General features: G+C 38.6%; 2 protein-coding genes across 2 annotated transcripts in view; both read right to left on the bottom strand.

Annotated features, from left to right (window-relative positions):
- LOC134179914 (adhesion G protein-coupled receptor L2-like) overlaps positions 1-675 on the bottom strand; it is a 9,586-nt gene extending 8,911 nt beyond the window's left edge. The window contains exons 1-2 of the mRNA XM_062646935.1: positions 518-675; positions 1-221 (exon numbers count right to left, since the gene is read on the bottom strand). The exon at positions 1-221 is cut by the window's left edge and continues 151 nt beyond it. Of these exons, the coding sequence (XP_062502919.1) occupies positions 1-221; positions 518-608 (312 nt within the window). The 5' untranslated portion in view covers positions 609-675. The remainder of the gene's footprint in view (positions 222-517) is intronic.
- Positions 676-3,085: 2,410 nt separating this feature from the next.
- Positions 3,086-15,615, bottom strand: LOC134179643 (adhesion G protein-coupled receptor L3-like). Its single transcript, XM_062646579.1, has 28 exons — positions 15,470-15,615; positions 13,937-14,320; positions 13,489-13,662; positions 13,056-13,223; positions 12,566-12,739; positions 12,462-12,493; positions 9,730-9,930; positions 9,598-9,666; positions 9,424-9,535; positions 9,157-9,291; positions 8,988-9,096; positions 8,786-8,930; positions 8,665-8,714; positions 8,479-8,605; positions 7,915-8,006; positions 7,744-7,849; positions 7,524-7,677; positions 7,388-7,454; positions 6,362-6,428; positions 6,196-6,299; positions 5,983-6,109; positions 5,873-5,914; positions 3,868-3,924; positions 3,718-3,802; positions 3,624-3,653; positions 3,520-3,561; positions 3,402-3,458; positions 3,086-3,347 (listed from the first exon to the last, which is right to left on the bottom strand). Exons 1-27 carry the CDS (start codon positions 15,552-15,554, stop codon positions 3,412-3,414), a joined length of 2,985 nt encoding a protein of 994 aa, XP_062502563.1. The 5' UTR covers positions 15,555-15,615; the 3' UTR covers positions 3,086-3,347; positions 3,402-3,411.
- Positions 15,616-17,646: the final 2,031 nt, after the last annotated feature.

Raw genomic sequence — 17,646 nt, 5'->3', positions numbered from 1 at the left:
AACATAACGTCTTTGTTTCACAGGCACGATGCTATTCAGACCAATCCACACACTCTGGCCAGACAACTTAGATAAAAACTTGTTCTCGTCAATGCTGCTTATTGATGCCAAATCAGCTTTCATAGTTAGACATGAGACGCGAGCATAAACCCATGTTAACGATTCACTGAACACTTTGTAGCAAGAATTATTGAATGCTGTCCAGCCATCTTCACAATTTCCTGCGAAATAATTTAGGGATGGACTGAGTCATTAATATTTTGTATTTAATTATTGTCTTCAGATCATGTCTACTACAGTATTTCGTGACTGTTCTCATTGCATGCTATCACCTCGTACTGTTCCTATTTTACACTCTGTCATCCCTAGTCTAGCATACCTAGCTAGCTGGAGGGAAGACGTGGCCGTACTCTACCGTCTTTCGTCTGTCTCTACGCGGTAACATCTCCTCTACATGAAATGTCTACTACACCTGTCAAATCAGTCGATCATGACTGCAATTGACTTCGTATCTTACCAAGGAATCCGGAAACTGCACTCTCACAATCCATACGACTAAGGCAGAAAAGCACTACAGCGGCCTTCAGGACGTAACTGCACGAAGCCATCAATGGATTTTGCCTCAAATTATAGCGACGTAGGCAAGCAAGACGGCTTGCTAACGTTTTACTTACAAATTACATTGATATTGATATTAATTAAAGAAACTAGAAACGGTAACTGAGGAATTGTAGCTATAGTAATGTTACTTCCTGATACAGGATGTAGCTCGTCGCGTTTCCTGGTCGCCAGGTGTAGCAGGAAATTGGGTACGCGGATATTAGGTTACGGCCGTACCTATTTATCATAGCTAAGAATAACAAGTACGCAGACCTGCCAACCTAGCAGTGTCAAAATGCGTGAGTTTGCAAGAAAAAAATGAGGGAGAATGCGGAAGTTTAAAGTTTTTGGGACACGCCTACAATAGCATTAATATATAAAAAATTATATCGTAATAAGTGTTAATATATAAATAATATCTAATCATCAAAATTTAAGTATTTGCATTCCTGGTTGGAGTAGAAGCCATTAATTAATTTAATTATAGTGCAACAAATGTATAACCGATTGATTAATGTGCCTAATTAGCGACACACAGTATCAACATCAATTACTAACATAATAGTTAATTAATTAAACACAGAACTTGTACTGTACGTACTACTGCCTGTTATAAAAATCTAAGAACAAAGTACATGAACATTTTCGTGCCTAGTTGGAATGTTCTGGATTCTATTTTCCGGTGGCCTTCTTGGATCGCTTTCCAGCAATACATATGGTAATCAGGTAGCCAGCCCCTCCCCTTTTCCACTTCTGACCGACTCCTCCTTCTATGTCAGTATTTTGACCAAGTATGTTATGAAAGAGCCGGATGAAGAGAGGGGCTGGCACATAGAAATTGATATTGGGATATCAAGTATGTATTATGTATGTACACATGCATGTACTAAAACTGTAAGGTGTACAGTTACACAGAACAGGCACGCCCATCATTTTGGTCACACCCACCAATGGTCAGAATGCGGGAGATTTGATGCCAAATGCGGGTAGGCGGGAGAAGGGTACCAAATGTGGGAGTCTCCCGCTCAATGCGGGAGTCTCTCGCTCAATGCGGGAGAGTTGGCAGCTCTGAAGTACGGCGTACCGACTATTCTGTACACCTGTGTGTTCAGCCCAGGAAATTGAGTCCGCATCTATTACCTACCCGAAACTTGCCAGTTCGACTATCAACGAGTTGTTTCAATCAAAATTAGCAGCCAGGTAACTTGCTGGAACATAAACGTACAGAACTGGCTGCATGCTTATCGCCCTTTCTAGTTCATAGCTGTGTGTGTGTGTGTGTGTGTGTGTGTGTGTGTGTGTGTGTGTGTGTGTGTGTGTGTGTGTGTGTGTGTGTGTGTGTGTGTATGTTGTCATGTAAGCTTTGGCAGTACAATGCTAAATTGATAGTAGATAAATTAGCTTTGTTTAGCTATATATATATATATATATATAGCTATATATATATATATATATATATATATATATATATATATATATATATATATATATATATATATATATATATATATATATATATATATCTTTGCGCATGCTCAAAAAGTCGCATTTGAAAATGCTAACTGCAGCTGACGCCGCTGGCAGTTCCAGCTTTTCCGCGGAAGCTGAGAAGGAGATTTATGTCCAAGTTTATAACTATTTGGCATACCTGATACAAATCTAATACAAATACCCGATGTCTACCAAATTTCCAAAATATTAAAATTCTAGGTAGTATCAAATTCTCCAATATATTGAGTATGTACCAGATATCTTAGCATATCGGGCATTTGTATTAAATTAAACAATCTAAGACATTGGATATCTCTAAACGTACCAGATTCCTAACTAAGATATTCAGTGTACACGGCCGTACAAATTTCCTAGGATATTCAGTACGTACCAGATTTCCTAAGCTATTCAGTACGGCCGCACCAGATTTCCTGCTACTGACAAACCGTAGAGCTGTACTTAATTGTTCTTCTAGAAAATTTGGCCATGGTACGGCCGTACCCAATATCCGGGCGTACCCAATCTGTTGTTACAGTTTTTGCAAAGAGATAGTCATACGGTAGACAACTTTTGACCACGCATGCAACTGGTAACAGTCCACTATGCAAATTATGACGAATTTCTCGACAATCCGGGAATGGTCAGTCTAATTTCACAGAGCTCATAGTGAAAATGTTGTATATCTCATCAAAAGTCATTATCTGCTACACAACCACATTCAAACATCTTCAATCATTTTTTAGTACTGCATGTACTGTAGGTAGGTGTTTCATGCTTACATTCTCATATTTCTGTAAGTTGTCTGTTTATTTTTGTTTGTTTGTTCTTTTTGTTGTTCAGTGTGCGATAACTGTGATGATCAACACGATCTTTTTCCACAGTTATACGTACAGTTGTACAAATTCAGAGTGCAAAAGCACCAATTCTGTACCATATGCAACTACATATACAGCTAACTATGTGACTGAACTTCATGCACAACTCAATATCCTTAATTAACAGAAATGTATTCACTAAAATCGACTGTACTTGTAAAGCATACATATACCATTATACCAATCTACAAATCGATCCTCCCGCAACAGCGTGGTCTACATTATCACTACAAATTAAGAGTAAAGTTGTGAGACAAGAATTCCACAGTTCTAGCTATATAAAGAGGAAACTACATGAGCATACACCAGTAACACTTGTCCACTAATAAATTTCTGGTAGACATGTTATTGCTTCATTCTTCAAGTAGATCACCATATTTCCTTCATCATCAACACAATAAGTAAATGTACTTAACTTCAACTGTTCCTACATACATGAACTGTATCAGGCAGTTGTGCTCATGTCTGCTGCTGACTCATCTAGGATAGACACTTCACACAACACCAATAAGAATTAATCAAAAGGCAATACAACACTGACTATAATCCTTACATGCGAAACTCTCAGGATTCTTGTCATTCCCAAAAACCAAATCTATTTTGCCAAATACAATGTCACAAGTCAAACATTATTACACAGCAACAGTGTGACTTCACTTGAAGATGCAGACTGTACACCTTTCTTGCCTATAAAGCATGACAAGTAGATAAAGACAAGTAATGACTCAACTACAATGGATCATCACTACACCTCCAGAATGAGTCTTGTTGTTCCATGGTGGAGTATCTGAAGTATTTGCCGTAAATTGTGTGCTATTAGTACCTAAAGTTGAAACCTATAATTCAGTTAGCCACTGCAGGTCAAGTTACTGATACAATAAAAAGCAAATATTAATTTTACCATTACTGCTTTTCGAGCTGCTCGTTGCTGTCTCTTAAATTTAAAACCTTTTCTCACCTATTAAATTCAGTGAGATTCAATATCAGATTGAGAATATATATTTAGTATGTCTCGATACAAACCTGTTGCATATTTTAATGTATAATATAGCATTATAGTTAATTCATGCAATAGTTTACCTTTAACAGACTCATATACTTTACTAAAAACATGGCATGCAGATACACTGGTGTCAGCAGGCAGTAAAACCAACAAAAAAACTAACTGATCTATTAGTTGCATACTCCAAACAGCTATACAACCTTAAGCTTGCTCTAATGCCCAGAGTGTCAAATCCACACATGCAATAAAGGTATACATGTAGTTGTTAGCTCAATCCTAATCTAGAGACAACTGTTCAGTATACAATAGCATAGTCTCACGTAGCCAGACCCTTCCCGCCTAAATCATGCCGGCAAGAATTTGGCAACGTGAGACTAACAGTAGTACACTCTGCAGACTTACGATTACAAAATGCCTTCAGTAACAGTTTCTGAAAGTAGTCCTAGGCTCCATGATTGTCATATTAACAAATTTAAAGAAAAATTTAGATTGGTATCTGCTTTCACCCACCAACAAATTAACAGACAGCTAAAACTGCATACAACAAAGAGACAAAAACAAACAGACAAAGACAATCAGAGACAAACAGAAACAGACAAATGGATAGACAGACAGACAGACAGACAGACAGACAGACATTGTTTGAGGCACCTGCAGATCCACCACAAACGCGAACCTCGAGATCGGTACACTGACAACAACAATCGTCCAGACATTGCTGTCTTTGATGCGGGCTCAGGCACCAATGTAGAGCTTGATGTAGCCTTGGCTCATCCTTGGGCAAAAGACACATTGTTCCAAGCTTCTAAAAGGGAAGCAGCAGCAGCTGCAAACAGGGAGAACAGGAAGTTAACCAAATATAGTCAAGTCACTCTCCCCGGTGCGTCTTCCTTGACACTTGTTCCACTTGTATTTGAGCATTTTGGCCATTGGGGAGAACGAGCCACCAGATACCTACAGGAACTATCAACCAGGTCGACGGATGATGATGGCAATAAGAATGCTAATGAATTCATGTGTTACTGGAGAAAACGATTCTCAACAGCGCTACAACGTTGCAATGCTAGGACTATTGCAGGGAAACTATCACACCTTTTATCTATGAGCTCCAGTAATGTAAAGAACTATCATACTCAGTTTTGCGTACATTAGTTTGTGATGTGTATTGACCCTATTGGGTCTCTTGAACATTCTAAATAGTTTTAGTTGTAATAGCATTCATTTATGAAAATATATGAAAACAGACAGACAGACAGACAGACAGACAGACAGACAGACAGACAGACAGACAGACAGACAGACAGACAAACAGACAATATAGTCTTCCAGGTCCTTTAGGCCTTGGAAATATGTTTAGGAAATGTATTAGACTTTGAGAACACTATAGCAATCTGTAGTTTGTGTTTCAATGTAATAGCTGTGATTTATGAAAATATACTACCATTGACTGACAGACAGACAGACAGACAGAGATTTTGTGCGATTGGGACAGTAGAGTTGCTTAGTTGTGTTGATTGTAGATTTCAATGTTGAAAATATATGTATTGGACAGACAGACAGACAGACAGACACATACACAGACAGAATACAGAACAGAACAGACAAACAACTAAATAAATGCAGAACACCTACTAAAGAGCAATTTCTCACACCAAAAGATGATCAACTACAAAGTGCATGCAACATTGCACGGCATATACATATCACAATAACAATACAAGTGCAATGATGCAAGCGCACGCGTGCGCGCGTGCACACACACATACACACACACACACACACACACACACACACACACACACACACACACACACACACACACACACACACACACACACACACACTCACAATGCACATACTTGTGTAAAGTAATTAATTAATCCTACTACCAAAGCATCCATACCGGGGCACTGAGCAAGCAATGAAATACAAACACAAATAATCCCTACAACAACAAAAACACAACAATCAAACCCTGTACAACGTGCATTCATGACAAAGCACTGATTCTACCTGCAGGGAATTCAATATAGTAAATGCATAAGCCAATGGACGAGATAAGGTATCAACAGCAAATACACCAACAACCCAAGTCAATCCCAACACTGGCAACAACACTCCCATAGCTTTTAAACCAGACCTAACAAAGCAAAATTAAAGCAATTGACACAGTGCCATTAATACTGAATTTGGTGTTTCTACACAGTGTCTATAATACGTCACCACCTGACTGCTTTCATTCGAGTCTTTGTGCCATCATCATGATGCAGAGAATTCTGATTGTGAGATAACATAATCTTCAATACAGTCACAAACACTCCTAGATTAAACTACAAAATACACCATTAAGACTCCAATAGGGTACTTATACATTGTAATGACTTTTTCTTACAAGAACTATGACACTCATTGGTCCAATAAATGCATAAATCAGTCCTCCATGACGAGTAAGAAAACAGCTAGATAACAAGTTGTTAGAAAAGCAAAAACTAAATAGTCAATAAAGCAAATTGCATTTCCAGGGTCACACAAAAGCAGCTAAACAAAAATACTAAAATGGATAAAACAAGTCAGCAGACATGATACCACTTTATAGGCCCCTGTTTGTTGCATGTCCGTTTCTCATGCTCTCTCAAACTGATGCGGGAGGGTAGACCATTACAGTACCATTATCCATTTATACACGTGGCACCAAAAGTCAGCAGGCACAGTTATTCAAGGAACACAACACATCAGCATTAGTCTATATTGGTACTAGACGACAGGACATGGGATTCTACAACAAAATCTTTCTTGTTGATTTACAAATACCATGTAGTAAGGAGAGCAGACATCATGTGAAACTTTGGCCACAAAATAAATCGAGACATATGATCCACGTGCTCTGGTTGTATTGCACACGTGCATTACAAGAATAATGGTGTAACAGTGAAATCAGTGTGACCTGTCATTCAGATGCCGGTGAGTGATGAGAAACAGACCATGCAACAATTGGGGACTTACCATGAGTTAATTTCATTACATAATCATAACAGCTACTATAGCTAGGTTACAGTAGCTGTGACAAATTGTTTACTAAAAAACAATTACAAACTACCATTTTGTTCTCCTTACAACCGTCAAGCCAAAAATATCGAGACTATCATCTGCACTACCAGTCCAGGTCATTTAGTGGCAACCTCGTTTTATGAATTTTCAGTAAGACATGAGAGGATGCTACCCAAATTTGTCAGCAATCAGTAACAAATCCTAATTTCTAAGTACGATCACAATAGCTTCTATATTTCTTTATAAAATAATTTTACAGTCTAAACACTTATACAATATATAACCTTGGTATGCAGCATGCTGCAGAAGACAGAATTTGAAACCCAGTAAACCAAAATTCTAATAACAACATTATATTATCAAGTCTTACTAGTGATAGCTCCCATATTCTTTGGATTTTATTGCAACAGCAACAGCAACAATGGCCATTGGCACACCTAATGCACAAGGCACACCAACTGTTAAGTTAGAGCAGCTTCATAGATAACAGACATTAAACAGCTTACCCCAACCCAATGCAAAGTATTTCTTCATGTGTGTCTCTCCAGAGTCAAATACAACAACCACAAAACGATATAAAAGAATGGCTTCGCACAGCATCCAACAGAACACAGCAAGAAACAAGTAGTGCATGACAATTGTCATAGCTTTACACGTTGCCTAAAATAATCAATTAAATTATTTGTCACAAACGGGTACTCCAATAATGTAGTGGCTGTACCATACTTTATTATCAGCCTGATCAATGCCAGCAATAAATGAAATCACAGCCAATATAAGGGCTATAACAAAATTAATGTTGATAAAATTCCTTTCCGAGTGAAGATGTTTCCTAGACAAAACGTACACACAGAAGCGCATTAAAAGTGTTAGATAAAAGCGTGTGTGAAGATTTACCGGAAGTACACAAAGCTAATAAGAGTCACAAGTAAACAAACAAGAGAAATGCCTAATCCAATGTAGGTGATGTACGAGAGAGCAGCATCAGTCTGTACACAATGTCTGAATGTCAATCATAATTATACACACACGCACATGGACACGGACACGGACACACACACAGACACACACACAGACACACACACACAGACACACACAGACACACACACACACACACACACACACACACACACACACACACACACGTGCACACACACACACACACACACACACACGCACGCACGCACGCACACATGCACACAGACACAGGCACACAGACACAGACACACACAGACACACACAGACACACACAGACACACACAGACACACACACAGACACACACACAGACACACACACACACACACACACACACACGCACACACACACACGCACACACACACACACACACACACACACACACACACACACACATTTACATGTCCACACTCACTCATCTATGCACATGCAACCACACGTGCATGCACAATAACAACAACAACAAGAAAGAACATTGCCCATACTGTTGCCTCCTCTACAGCCACAAGAACACAAAAGCTTGTCAAATGTGTACTTGTACACAACACAGTTTCATTGTTTAGTCTCTTAGTTGTAAGTCCTTCTTCAGACCACTGTCCAGAATTTGAGTCACTACAGAAAAATACAAGTGTACACGTAAAATATTAACTTAAGGTTGCTACATTACACACTTAGCAAACTGCCAAAATACACATTTTGGATTGTAATTGCTTTCTTCTACCTGCAATGACACAAACATTGTGCCTAAATTTAGTGTTCGTCTGCATATGCAAAATTTACTAAGACGCACACCTTTAATGTATAGTTTATGTGCACTGCATCTGTCTCATTGAAGTCAAATGATTGATAGTCACGACTGTACTTTGTATCGTTAGATTTCACAACTAACAAAGCTGATATGATATTGGCTTTAGGAATTGCAGCATTTGCGGTGCTCCTGACAAGTACAATAGTTAGATAATGCAAGCAAAGAGACCTAAATTAGCAATCGTACCGCAGTGCCTGAACTGACTCCTCAGGATTATCAGAATCTGTTGTTTCAGGTGGCATGTAGTCTTGTATGTTCTTTAGTGAGATTAGTGACACCACAACTCTGTCAGCATCTTCCACAAACCAAATTTTCAAAGTTAGACAATTAGGTACAATACAACTACAGTCCTCACGATTTTCATTAAGAACAGTTGTTAATGTCTTTGAAGGTATATCAACACCATAAGAAGTTATGTTTGTACTATACTGTTCATCAGGAAAAGTGATGTCTTTAACAGTTTCTAGTGATTCAGCACTGATTGCCATATCTCAAAAACAGAATATATTAGATACAACAATTTTAAAGTAAACTGTGACCATCAAACAGATATTGTCAATGGTATATTTTTGTATTACGTTTGATCATAATACAATGCACACAATATATCCTAATTAATTACCAATGTTGTCAGATGAAAAGCTGATGCTTTGTCCAGTCTTGAGGTTGTTTGTGAAAGCAGCCACACGAGAAAACGTTTCCATGGTTTGCAAGAGAGAAGGAGCACCAGAAGACTATGCATAAAACATGATAAGAAGAATGAACCAAGCAAGCAATCTGACAGTCATTCACACACTTGGGTAGCACTAAGCCAAGAGTCTCGATTTGATTCATTAATAAGAATGCTTGAAGATCTAACAAATGTCTTCGCAAACATTAAAATGTGCCAATTATTAAAATACCCATATTACAATATGGCTTAACTTACATTAATATAGGTATCTGGGGTATTAACTTCTCGCCCCTGCTCTAAAGCTTCTTCTTGTACATCAACCAATTTTTTCAATACATCGTTGGCTGTTCCCAATTCACTGGTATTCAAGGTCTTTCCTTCAGTTGTCGATGCCAAGTCAAACACAATAGATTCCGCTACTTTTGATGTGAAGTTTTCAGCAGTAAGACCATTCACCTTTAACATGAAGATGAATGTAAATTAAAACTTATGTGGCGCACTGTGTGCACATGCAGTAGACTGTAATAACACTAATAAGTAACTATAATGTCTGATCAACTTAAGTAAAACGTACATTAGTGTAGCATAATACCCAATGTCATAAATCACTGAACACAAACTCCAACCAGAACTATCTTAATTAATTTGATGATCACGTGACAAAGTATTAATTTAAAAAATTCATTGAATTAAAAATCAATTTGATCAACAGGTTACAAATATAAAAGTAAAAAGTGCCAGTTTAGTAACACCAGCTGTGTTCTTTCCACAGCTGTAAGCCATCTAAAAAAACAATCGACTTCTCCCAGAGTATTTACAAATTTAGACACCATTTTGTTTCCAAACACGCTAATTGTAAAATCTGTTTAATCACACAGAACACAAAACAACTGTCGTTTCATATGACTACAATACTGAAATTCTGCACCGACACTAAAAGTGTCTGCCATTATCAAAATACAAAATAAAATCATATGGGCCATGGACTTTTGCACGTTGAGTTCCTGTCTAAGTCTAGTGCATCAAGTAAAAAATTGCTTTTGCATTAACACTACAAGTGCATGCAAATTTCAATTGTGCATTTCCAACAAGACCCTGTAAATTTGCAAACATAACTGTTTTAGTCAAAAACCCTCTCACGACTATCAGAGGTTTGTGATGGCTGGCCATCCATTGACTGTGGTTTTCATGTATATTACCACTGCTATATATGTCATTGGACCATTTCGACTGGAATCATAACAGACAATATCACACATCCTTACCTACAATACATATATACCAAAAGTACTTCAGCCCTCTTTGAGTATGCCATTCAAATCATCATGTGATAGTCCCCGTAATTCATGGCTTATGGCCGACACAAAAGGCAATCGGCAAACCATGTTGTGACAGCCTTCAATTTTAACTAGTAAATGAAGCTGTGTTTACACCTTCGCTTCAGAGCTACAAGAGTGTGTGTGTGCACGCATGTGTGTGTTTATTGTGAATATCAATGTAAATTTATCAAATTTTGTCTATCTATTGTCATTATCATTAATTAATCATTAGCTTGTTGCTAGAAAAATGCATATTTTTTTGAAAACACAATGATACGTCGATGTGATTAGAGATAGTTATCTTAACTAGATATCATCAATGTCCCACAGTGACACTACTTCGAATTCAGCACATTCACAAGCATGACAGCAAGCTGTGTGACTCTAGATCTTGCACAGAGTGCGCTTGTTATCCACGTTATTTCTCAATTCTGTAGCGCTCTAGCATCACTTGCAATTGAAGTTTTATATTGAGGTGGATGCAATTATCATGCTTTCGTTGAGCCATTGCTATCATGTTTCGTTCCGTTAATTCGTACCTCTAACTTTAGAGATCGATCTCGTACGTCTCCTGCCTGCAAGGGAAATACTGTGAAGTGACATGTCTAGTGACCGGACCCAAAAGAAAGCAGTGTCAACGTTTCCTACAAATCTTTCTTGCAAGACGATATCAATCATTCATCATCAGTACTATAGTATACTTACACCTCTCTAACATATTGATCCTTGAAGATCATGGATGATGCAAGTTGGTCGTGCGCATGCATAGTGCATGAGACCTTGGCTTGGAAGAACGATGAATTCGTTTGTTTTGCGATTCTTTTGTAAAAGGTAACAGATGCGTACAACTATTACCTAAACTTTACTTTGCGCTTTTCAGTTTGATGACGGTTTGACCTTAGAATGGGTAAATGACATCTCGGCTTTTCTGTCATAATGTGCAAGATTGTTACGTCACCCATTGTTGGTGTCCCAAAAGGACTGCTGATTGGCTCAACAAACCCCCCAGAGTGATACGTTTCGCATCCCAAAACAACTGCTGATTGGCTTGACAAACTTCTCGAGCGTGACAAACGCTTACAAACAAACAAACAAAGGTACAAAGATAGCGACATACCGACAGACAGACCGGAAGTCAATTCAGCCCGTTCAGAGTGAGCTTCTCGCAAAGCAGTCCACAATTTATTGTGGTGTCCTTCTTTACGCTCGTAGCATAATTAGCTTGCCTATATCTTAAGTGCCGAGGTATGTCCCTAAAATCTTTCAAAAATAAATTTCAGTCTAAATTAGCTTTCTTTGCCAACAGTTAGCAGCAAGTAAAGTACAACAAGAATTTAAGCAAACAGAACTGCAAATCAATATTTGCAAACCTTTGCTTTATAATTGAAGTTTAATGTTCCTAAACATACAGCCCACAAAAACTTCAATTTGTAAAGTTCTCTACTTAAATTTGGATGTTATTATAGTAATAATTTAATGCAATACAAAAGCAATAAATATTGTACATTTATCACGTATATTGTAAATTATGCCACAGCTCACACTGTTTCTAAAACTTACGGACAATTTGATTTGCTGTCTCGAGTATTACTGTGTTAGTCAAGTAAGAGCAACAACAGAGTACACAAATAATGTTCAATTAATTAAATTACTATACAGATGACTTACTTTATCTTCTAGTTTAGAAACAGAAACAATTTCTATTAATAAAAATCACAGTGTGTATAAGAGCAAATGCAACACATACTGTAACGTGAGTGTCAAAATCTCACCTCTGCAAGTAGGTGTACTCGCATTCCACAGAGAATTTGATTGACATTCAAGAATCGAGTCACCATGCAGGCTATAACCACTATTGCAGCTAAAGTTAGCTTTAGCACCTATTGTGGTATTATGCGGATGTAGAATGCCATTCAATGGTTGACTTAAATTGCTGCATTGGTATCCTATAGTGCACAAATCTACTTGACAAATGCCACATCAGCAGTAAACAAAACAGGATCAATCAACCATTTTACATATAATCATACACTCACCCGCATAGTAACCTAAAACACACACACACACACACACACACACACACACACACACACACACACACACACACACACACACACACACACACACACACACACACACACACACACACACACACACACACACACACACACACACACACACAGAAACAATTTCTATTAATAAAAATCAGTGTGTATAAGAGCAAATGCAGCACATACTGTAAAGTGATTGTCAAAATCTCACCTCTGCAAGTAGGTGTACTCGCATTCCACAGAGAATTTGATTGACATTCAAGAATCGAGTCACCATGCAGGCTATAACCACCATTGCAGCTAAAGTAAGCTTTAGCACCTATTGTGGTATTATGCGGACGTAGAATGCCATTCAATGGTTGACTTAAATTGCTGCATTCTATAATGCACAAATCTACTTGACAAATGCCACATCAGCAGTAAACAAAACAGGATCAATCAACCATTTTACATAATCATACACCCACCCACCTAGTAACCTAACACACACACACACACACACACACACACACACACACACACACACACACACACACACACACACACACACACACACACAACAGAAACAATTTCTATTAATGAAAATCACAGTGTGTATACGAGCAAATGCAGCACATACTGTAAAGTGATTGTCAAAATCTCACCTCTGCAAGTAGGTGTACTAGCATTCCACAAAGAATTTGATTGACATTCAAGAATCGAGTCACCATGCAGGCTATAACCACCATTGCAGCTAAAGTAAGCTTTAGCACCTATTGTGGTATTATGCGGATGTAAAATGCCATTCAATGGTTGACTTAAATTGCTGCATTGGTATCCTATAATGCACAAATCTACTTGACAAATGCCACATCAGCAGTAAACAAAACAAGACCAATCAACCATTTTACATATAATCACACACTCACCCGCATAGTAACCTAAAACACACACACACACACACACACACACACACACACACACACACGCGCGCGCACACACTGCAGCAGCCTTTGCCTAATCACTATACAAACCTCAAGTTATCATAAAGTCAAATGCAACAGCAACATAGCAACAAATAGTTAACATATAATAAATAAATGATCAGATTACCTTTTTCACAGATGTAAGGAAGTGAATCATTACACAAAGTATAAGTCCAGTTTCCTTCATTTGCACGCGCACCATCCATTGCTATAACATCCTGTTCACCACCGGGTAACTCCCTGATGTGAGTCTCGAACGATACTGGTGTAGAATCAGACCAAACATAACTATTTTCTTGTGCCGGTACGGGTACGAATTTATTCAGACCAATCCAAACACGCTGGTCAGACAAATTAGATAAAAATTGGTTCTCATCACTGCTGCTTATTGATGCCAAATCGGCTTGAATAGTTAAACAAGAGATGCGAGCTGAAACCCATGTTAAAGGTCCAGTGAACACTTTGTAGCAAGAATTGTTGAATGGTCTCCAAGTAGCTTCGCAAACTGCTGCTGAATAAAAAAATCAAGATTCTATTGAAGACCTCACATACATCTCGAACTCGTAATATCATTGTCTTCATCAAGTTCATGTCATGTAATGTTTGCTGTCACTTTTCTCATGCTGTGACAAGGTATCATGCCCTCACATTAATTAGATAATGTAGTGTATGACACTTAATTAGATTAGACCTAGCTGGCATGGTATGTAGTAATTAGACATAGCACTATTTGGTTAAAAAGTCCGTTCCTGAATAGGAGAATAAGTGGGGGAAAACCCGTATCTCCTGAAGCGGACGTCCTAGCGAGTTGATTCCAACATCTTTGGAAAGCTCACAACGAGGCGGTTCCAGATCAGTTAATAAATACTGTGATTGGTTCTTTATTACGACAGAATTTGTAACTTTCTGTAGGACACGCGCTTAGCCCTGGCCTGCTCCTTCATTTACACCAGGTAGCAGATAACTTCAAAGTCACCGCTATAACGCCCACTACTTGAAAGCTGACGCAACGTACTTTGAATTATGGATTGATAGGTAAAACAGCTGTAGCTAGCAAGCTTGTGTAGTTGAAGCATTGACTGAACCTTTGAACGTAAGTTCATAGCGAAACGTGTCTATACTGGAACCATCTAAGTAATCAACTACGCCCATCTCAGCTCTTCAATTCTTTATCTATTAACCGCAGTTCCCACGTATTCTCCTATTCGGGAACGGACTTAAGTACGTTAGTGAGCGTTGTAGAGTGTGTAATAACAAGTGAGTCTCTAACTATCCAGCCTGTGTCTAATTACTACATACCATGCCAGCTAAGTCTACTCTAATTAAGTGTCATATACACTACAGATAATATTAGCAATAGCTAACTCTAATTGACATGCCAACAGGGACAAATGTCCACTACTAGACCTACTGTGTATCGTCAGCTGCTGTACTTTTTAGTTTATCACCATGACATAACGTCTTGGTTACTCTTTTCGTCTCTAGGTAAGAAGCCATTCCACTGAAAATAAGCTTCCTCGTCTTTAGGAAGATAACTCTCTACACCCTGAAAAGTGGCCGTCTTCCATATGTCTACTGTACTCGTCGAAGTAATCGTTCACGTCAATACTAAAACTAATATCTTTACTGTCAGCCAGGTAGTTACACAAGTGCCACGTACCGGAAGCTGCACTCTCCAAGTCGCCCGTGCGAATAAAGCAGAAAAGCCAGACAACAACCTTTAGAAGACGGCTGCACGAAAACATAGCGATAAGACGTTTTAGCGACGCAATCAAAACTGTCTGGCGTTTCTAGAAGTAGCCTCGGTTCCAGACGCTTCCCGTATGTACTACTGCACGTGATGGGTATATGGGTCAAAAGTAGGAGGAGCTCTACCACAATATTAGAACATGCGACACTAGGTCCGGATCCAAATGGGAGGTTCAGGGGCTCTTTTCCAAGGGGCGTGGTTCAACAATTTTATATAATTTCATTAGAAAAGAGAAAATTAGTAATGCTATAGATAACTGCTACCAGGTGAACCCCCTCTTTCAAAAATTCCTGGATCCGGCTCTGGACCCCGTTTAGATATAATCTTTACTTCCGTGTACATACACTTAGGCCTACTACGTAGACCTAGTAGTCATGCGTCAGCGTGTTCAGAATTTTGGCACCGACCACCTCTAGGTGGCCATTGCTTGCGTTTTCCGCAGCTAGCGATGTTTGTAGTTTGTCTAGATTGTGCATAAACAAAACCGTCACCAGATGTGTAACAGCATCGCAGCCAAACTAACAACGTATCATTTCGGTACTGTATATACGTACATATAATCACTCTATTAGACAATAAAACATACATGAGCAACCGCGCCCATAACTTTTGGGATACTGAACCCCCAAGAACCCCCATAGCTACGCCACTAAGTTGAAACTGGTTTCCCTATCTACAGTCCTACAGTGCATCTAGATCTGTGTAGAACCCTAAATTTATATAGCATGGGCTCAAGCAAGAAGCTGCCTCTAGACACTAGAAGAAGACTGCATGGATTACTCAAATTGAAGACATTTGTGAGGTTCATGAGATACGTAGGTCCCAAAAATTCGAGCTATACCACCTCACTCTCTACAGAGTTATTTTAGTTGTGTTGCACCTGGTCCTGTAACAATGGCCCGTTTACAAAGCAAAAAATACTGTCTAGACGAATAAAAAAATGATCCTAGCGTAGCTAGGAAGTTTTGGGCGTATTGAACTACACATTGCTAGACTCCACTGGTAACATACTAGACAACGACATATTATATTAGACAACAAACGAGCCTGTACACTTCGTCATTACAGTTGCCAACTCGGCGATCCGCTAGTGCGGAGCCTCTAGAGATACCTAGATATTCGTAGCATTTCCCCTCCAACCGATTCATCTACGGTGAATGTAGCGTGTTGTGTACAATGCACGTACCTACACAGCTAGGGACAGCGGTATTCACTGGCACAACGTTGTATGTCAGAGCGGAGTTGTCTGCGGCCAAGAGCAGCCAACGTGGTTTGCCAACGTGGTTTGGCACGTGACGGTAAGTAAAGTAAAACAAACACCTGCTTTTTACTTGTGTGTTCTCTTCGAATAGAAGCCCCGCTGAGACCCCGTTGTGTCTAGTGTCTTCGGTCATTTCAATTTTCTAATTTCTATTCATGTTAGAAATTGAATAAGCGATCTCCGCGTTCAAGTTTCTAGTCTTGAGCACATGGTCAGTGGATGGTCTGGACATTTAGTTTTCTACATTTCAATTTTCATGTTTTCCATTTTTCAATTTTTAGTTAATTTTTTAATTTTATTTTTATTTTTACTTGCATTCTTATTTAGAATTTTTGTGTTTATTAAATTTTAACTTTTAATTTTTTACTTTTTATTTTTTATTTTCCTTTTTTAATTTTTTGTAAAATGGTTTTTCATCTTTTGATGTTTGATTCTTGTAATCTTTAGATTTATCTTTTAGAGTATGATTTTTAGGCACCAATGTTCTCAAAACTAGAAACTTGAACGTGTAGTTTGCTTTTCTATTTCTAACATGAATAAAAAAAATAGAAAATAGAAAATAGAAATTTGAAATGACCGAAGACACTAGACACAGCGGGGGTCTCAGCGGGGCTTCCATTCGTACGCGTATCTCGGGAGATCACATTTCCACCACACAAGCAGGTGTCGGTTTTACTTTACCTTCCGTCACGTGCCAAACCACGTTGGCAGCTCTTGACAACTCCGCTCTGACACACAACGTTGTGCTAGTGAATACCGCGGTCCCTAACTGTGTAGGTACGTGCATTGCACACAACACGCTATCTTTACCGTAGATGAACCGGTA

This window comes from Corticium candelabrum, chromosome 5, assembly GCF_963422355.1.
Source record: "Corticium candelabrum chromosome 5, ooCorCand1.1, whole genome shotgun sequence".
Classification (NCBI taxonomy): Eukaryota; Metazoa; Porifera; class Homoscleromorpha; order Homosclerophorida; family Plakinidae; genus Corticium; species Corticium candelabrum.
This window is presented reverse-complemented; position numbering and strand designations above follow the sequence as displayed.